General features: G+C 59.1%; 2 protein-coding genes across 2 annotated transcripts in view; both read left to right on the top strand.

The window, feature by feature from the left end:
• The first annotated feature begins 400 nt into the window (after window positions 1-400).
• Window positions 401-1,980, top strand: LOC111824063 (leukocyte immunoglobulin-like receptor subfamily A member 6). The gene is made up of 5 exons (XM_023747410.1): window positions 401-434; window positions 585-620; window positions 774-1,043; window positions 1,190-1,492; window positions 1,787-1,980. The coding sequence occupies exons 1-5, from the start codon at window positions 401-403 to the stop codon at window positions 1,978-1,980; spliced, it is 837 nt and encodes a 278-aa protein (XP_023603178.1).
• A 1,538-nt stretch (window positions 1,981-3,518) lies between these two features.
• The window catches only part of LOC111824062 (leukocyte immunoglobulin-like receptor subfamily A member 6), a 4,089-nt gene continuing 2,177 nt past the window's right edge, over window positions 3,519-5,430 (top strand). The window contains exons 1-4 of the mRNA XM_023747409.1: window positions 3,519-3,567; window positions 3,690-3,722; window positions 3,893-4,180; window positions 4,326-4,670. Coding sequence (XP_023603177.1) covers window positions 3,534-3,567; window positions 3,690-3,722; window positions 3,893-4,180; window positions 4,326-4,670 — 700 coding nt within the window. The 5' untranslated portion in view covers window positions 3,519-3,533. The remainder of the gene's footprint in view (window positions 3,568-3,689; window positions 3,723-3,892; window positions 4,181-4,325; window positions 4,671-5,430) is intronic.

The raw sequence follows: 5,430 nt of genomic DNA, 5'->3' as shown, positions 1-5,430 counted from the left end.
TTGGCCTCTAGTTCTTTCATAAATGAGCTCCCTCAAGAGCCGTGGTTGGGTGTCCCATTGGGCTGTTCAGAGACAGACTCCCAGGGGCCAAGTCAGAACCAGATCCTGCATCCCGCCCTCTCTGAGCAGGAGTCAGACCAGCCGACACATGAGACCCTGAGGATCAGGTGAGACCTCAGACACTGCTGACCAGCCTCTGAAGCCTTGACTCCCTGTGAGCCTCATCCTGGGGAGATGCAGAACCAGGCCCAGGGTGGGGCCCTCCCATGGCTATGGATCCACAGCTGTGTAAACCCAGAAGGCGGCAGCAGCTCCTGACTCACCACATCCCCTGTGTGTCTCTGTCCTTCAGGCCCAGGCCTCCTCCATCTGCAGAGCAGGAGCCCTCAGAGCAGACGCCATGACATCCATCCTCTCTGCTCTTCTCTTCCTCGGTCAGTTGTGGTCACAGGGAGGGGGAGTAAGAGAGGTGGCTGCCCATCCTACTCCCCCAGGCTCAGGCAGCTGCAGTGGACGGGGCCCTGATGGGAAGGGAACCAGCTGAGACGCCCGAGTGCAAATCTCTCACAGGGAATCTCTTCCAGGGCTGAGTCTGGACCAGAGGACCTGTGTGCAGGCAGGTGAGTCCTTACCAGGCTCCATGTCCCTCCTCTTCCTTCACCCCTGGGGCTCAGGACGGAGCACAGAGGTCCTGGGATGAGAGGGTCTTGGGCTGAGCTGGGGGATGAGAGCAGGGGAAGGTCTTTGTAAAGCAGCCTCTGGTTTCCTTTTAGGGACCCTCCCCAAACCCACCATCTGGGCTGAGCCAGACCCTGTGATAAACTCGGGGACCTCTGTGACCATCTGGTGTCAGGGGACACTGAAGGCTCAGGAGTACCGGCTGTATGCAGGTGGCAGGTACTTGAACAGACAGAAGTCCCTGGAGCCTGGAGAGAGGGTCAAGTTCCTCATTACAGGAAAGTATACAGAGAGATATACCTGTAACTACCTCAGCCCCACTGGCTGGTCAGAACACAGTGACTCCCTGGAGCTGGTGGTGACAGGTGAGAGGACACTCAGGGGTCCCAGCTTCAGGCTCTGCCCTCAGGAAAGGGGTCTGCTCTCAGGGTGTCTCCCTCATACAGCCCAGCCCTGGAGGACATAAGGGAGGTGTGAGCCCCATCTAACATGCTGCCTCCTCCTCTCCTAGGATCCTACAGCAAACCCAGCCTCTCAGCCCTGCCCAGCCCTGTCGTGACCTCAGGAGGGAATGTGACCCTCCAGTGTGACTCAGTGGATAAATTTGACAGGTTCATTCTGACTAAGGAAGGAGATCACAGGCTCTCCTGGACCCTGGACGCACAGCGACAGCCCAGTGGGGGGTCCCAGGCCCTGTTCCCTGTGGGCCCTGTGACCCCCAGTCACAGATGGACATTCAGATGCTATGGCTATTTTGAGAAGAATCCCCATGAGTGGTCTGACCCTAGTGACCCCCTGGATCTAACGGTCTCAGGTCAGCGGCCCCTGATCCCAATCTCTCTGAGCACAGGCAGCTCAGGGTCCCGCCCCCAGGAGACATCTGAGGTTGGATGAGAGTGAGGGTCTGAGTGTTGGTCACCCAGCAGAGATCTGCCCTCAGAGACCCTTTCACTTTTGCTGAATCCTCCCCATGAACTGGGTTGGGAAGTGGTTAAGTGGGCGGGGGGAGTGTCTTCGGGGGTCACAGAGCAGATGTAGAATGAGCGACAGAGTGATTTGGAGACTCCAGAGTGAGCCCAGCCTCACCCCTTTCTATCCTCATTTCCAGGACCCTCTGAAGGCCCCAGCCCCCCACCCACAGGGCCCACCTCCACAGCTGGTGAGTCCCGGGGAGCTCTGCTCAGAGGGAGCACAGCCCACCCAGCAAGTCCTGAGAGTCTGTCAGGGGTTCGAGTGACCCAGATCCTCAAGGACGGGCTTGTGTCCCAGGGGGGCGGGGAGTCCCAGGGTCTGAGGCAGTGATGGGTGGGGTTATCATGGCAGAGGGAGATGTGGGGGCGCAGGCTGGGGGAGCGGGTGCTGGGCTTAAGTGGGAGAAGGCAGTCCCCACCACTCACCTGTCATCCTCATCCCCAGGAGGCTCTAAGTCGGGCCCCCAGAGGGGTAGGTGAGAGTCCTTGGGGAGGTGGTGGGTTTCTCCATGGGGACAGGGGCTGGACCATGGGGGGTTAAGGGGTTCAGGCCCCTCTGGATTTGTTGACTTGGACACCCCTTCCCCTGTCTGGCCTTTAGTGTCTCTAAGTGTAAAGGAGAGAATCCTTGTCCAGAGCTTAGAGTTCCTGTCAGTTCTGGCCCTGACCTCTTGGGAAAGGGGCCTCACAGGGACCCCCCCAGGACGTGATGTTATGGGGCCTGTCCCCTCTGTCTCAGTGACGGTGACACTGTACAGGGAGGGACAGGCAGACAAGGGTCTGGGCGCCCAGTCCTACCCCTCAGCTCAGGCTCAGCTCAGAGGAGGGAACAGGGTGGATCAGCCCGGGCTCAGCTCCTGGCTCTGCTGCTCCTGCTGTGGGGCTGGGCGGTCCGTTCTCTCCTCTGAGTGTCGGGTTCCTGTCTGCTCATCCCTGGTCCCATCCTGCTCACAGGCTGCTGGGAGATGAGGTGACATAAGGGCCTCACAGAGCTCAGGAAGGCAGAGCCCCCAGCCCAGCCCAACCCTCCAAAGGGGGTTTTAGGGCCCTGTGGGTGGGGATGGATGAGGGAGAGACCCAGAGTCCAGCCCACACTGGCCCTCCCTGTCCCTGCTGTGCTGGGGGTGGGAAATGAAGAAGGACCCTCAGCTCCAGTGGAGACATAGACAGGCGCCTGCAGAGGAGGAGCCCAGAGCATGCAGCTGGTGTCCCCCAGGGGGGCAGCGTGAGGACAGCATAGGGAACCCACAGTCCTGGGTTCCAGTCCCAGCCCTGCCCTGTCCAGGCTGGGTGACCTGGGGCACGTGATAACCTCTCTGAGACTCAGTGAAGTGGGTGGTGGGGTCAGCATCCCTGGTGCATGAGGTGAGAGGAGATGAGTGACAGACCCCAGCAGGAGTCTCACACACAGTAGGCGCTCATAAAATGGCGTCACTGACTCATTCAGGACATTATGAGGGGGAGACAGGCTGCCAGGTCTTTCATGTCTGATTCCTTTCCTGGAATTGTCTCCAAACCTTCCATCTGGGCTGACCGAGACACCATCGTCACCAAGGGGAGTCCTGTCACCATCTGGTGTCACTGGTCTCTGCACGCTAATGTCTACCTGCTGTATAGACAGAGGGGCTCTGACCCCTTGCATATGAGGATCCCACAGGACTCCAACAATAAGGCCTGTTTCCTCACTGAAGCTTAGAACTCACCCCACATAGGACTATACCAGTGTTCATATTACACCACTGGTGACATAGGCTGCTGGTGTGACAACCCCGTGAAAGGCAGGGCCAGCATGCAAGTGACCACCACCTGTGTGTCTGTTTGTCCATCCTGCTGGCCACACGGTCTCCTCCATCTGCTCAGCTGAGGCCACAGGGAGAAGATGCCATGACGCCCACCCTCAAGGCCCTGCTCTGCCTCAGTGAGAAGAGAGGAGGGGGAGGGGGCCCCTGGTCTGTCAGGACCCCAGGACACAGGAGGCTCATGGGGAGGAGGGACCTGCTCAGAGTTCAGGGCAAATCTCTCACAGGGACTCTCTTCCAGGGCTGAGTGTGGGCCTCAGGACCCCAGTTCAGGAAGCTGAGTCTCCCCAGGTGTCCCCGGTCCCACTCCTCAATGGGGACATGGGCCACACCCCAGGCAATAGGGGAAGGGGCGCAGATCTGTCTGACAGATGGGGGGCATCTGGGACTGAGACCTGTGGACCAGGGGTGGGAATATCCTGTGACTCAGCCTCTGATTCTTTCCAGGGCCCCTCCCCAAACCCACCCTCTGGGCTGAGCCAGGCCCTGTGATCCCCAGCGGGAGTCCCATGACCATCTGGTGTCAGGGAACACGAAAGGCTAAGGAGTACATAATTTGTAAAGAGGGAAGCCCAGCACCATGGAAAGAACAGAAGCCAAAGGAGCCGGGGGACAAGGCCAAGTTCTTCATCAGACGCATGACAGAGCGTGATGCAGGGATATATCACTGTTACTACCTCAGCCCCACTGGCTGGTCAGGGCACAGTGACTTCCTGGAGCTGGTGGTGACAGGTGAGAGGACACTCAGGGGTCCCAGCCTCAGGCTCTGCCCTCAGGAAGGGGGTCTGCTCTCAGGGTGTCTCCCTCTCACAGCCCAGCCCTGGGGGACATGAGGGAGGTGTGAGCCCATTTAACACGCTGCCTCCTCCTCTCCTAGGATCTTACAGCAAACCCAGCCTCTCAGCCCTGCCCAGCCCTGTGGTGACCTCAGGAGGGAACGTGACCCTCCAGTGTGGCTCAGGGCAGGGATTTGACAGGTTCATTCTGACTAAGGAAGGAGATCACAGGCTCTCCTGGACCCAGGACTCAGAGCCACAGCCCAGTGGGCAGTCCCAGGCCCTGTTCTCTGTGGGCCCCGTGACCCCCAGCCACAGGTGGACATTCAGATGCTATGGCTGTTACAGGAACAGCCCCCAGGTGTGCTCACACCCCAGCGATGCCCTGGAGCTCCTGGTCTCAGGTGAGCAGCCCCTCACCCTGTCTTTCTGCTTGTCAGCTCAGGGTCCAGTCTTTAGCACAATCATGGGCTGAAAGGGGAGTGAGGTGGCTGTAGAGATGGTCACTTAGAAAGTATTTTTCCCTTAGCACAACCTTATCCCTGTTCACCCCTCTGTTGCCAGAAGGTGTCTCAGGTGGACAGTGAGAGGGTCTTAGTGTGGGGACCCCAGGCAGATGCAGAAGTCCCAGTGAGGTGGGAACTCCAGGGTCAGCCAAGGCTTCCCACCTCTCCTGTTCTCCTTCCCAGCACCTTCTGGGACCCCAGCTCTGCACACATATGTCCTCTTTGCTCAGATGGAGACAGACCACCCCAGGATGTCTGAGTCTCTCAGAAGATCTAATGACCCCCCATAGACCTAAGGACAGGCTTGTGTCCCAGGGGGACTGGGAGTCAGGGAGAGATCTCAGGGGAACCACAGGCCTCCAGGGTCTCCGAAGATTCACCTCTTCCCCCTCACATGGAGTCAGGCCTTGTAGAGGGAAGTGAGGTAGGTGGCAAGTGGGGAGGTCATGGCTGAGGGAATTGTTGGGGCTCAGGCTGGGGGAGGGGGAGTCAGGCTCAAGTGGGAGAAGGCAGACCCTGCCCCTCGCCTTTCATCTAGATCCCAGAAAGCTCTGAGCAATGGTCCCTCCTTCCCCTCCCCCCACCTAGGGAGTCGGGCCCACAGAGGGAAATTGCGAGTCTCTATGGGGAGGTGGTGGGTACCTCCCTGTAGGGAACAAGGGCTGAGTCATGAGACCGCTCTGGAACCTCTGAAGTCTCT

Source organism: Myotis lucifugus, unplaced genomic scaffold (assembly GCF_000147115.1).
Source record: "Myotis lucifugus unplaced genomic scaffold, Myoluc2.0 scaffold_862, whole genome shotgun sequence".
Taxonomy (NCBI): domain Eukaryota; kingdom Metazoa; phylum Chordata; class Mammalia; order Chiroptera; family Vespertilionidae; genus Myotis; species Myotis lucifugus.
The sequence above is the reverse complement of the archived record's forward strand: the minus strand, read 5'-3'. Positions and strand labels throughout refer to the sequence as shown.

Excerpts from the sequence above, each read along its gene's own strand:
- LOC111824063 (XM_023747410.1), top strand. The coding sequence starts at position 401 with ATGACATCCATCCTCTCTGCTCTTCTCTTCCTCG. Across the intron at positions 435-584 it reads CTCTGCTCTTCTCTTCCTCG|GGCTGAGTCTGGACCAGAGG; the intron begins GTCAGTTGTGGT and ends AATCTCTTCCAG. Across the intron at positions 1,493-1,786 it reads CCTGGATCTAACGGTCTCAG|GACCCTCTGAAGGCCCCAGC; the intron begins GTCAGCGGCCCC and ends CCTCATTTCCAG.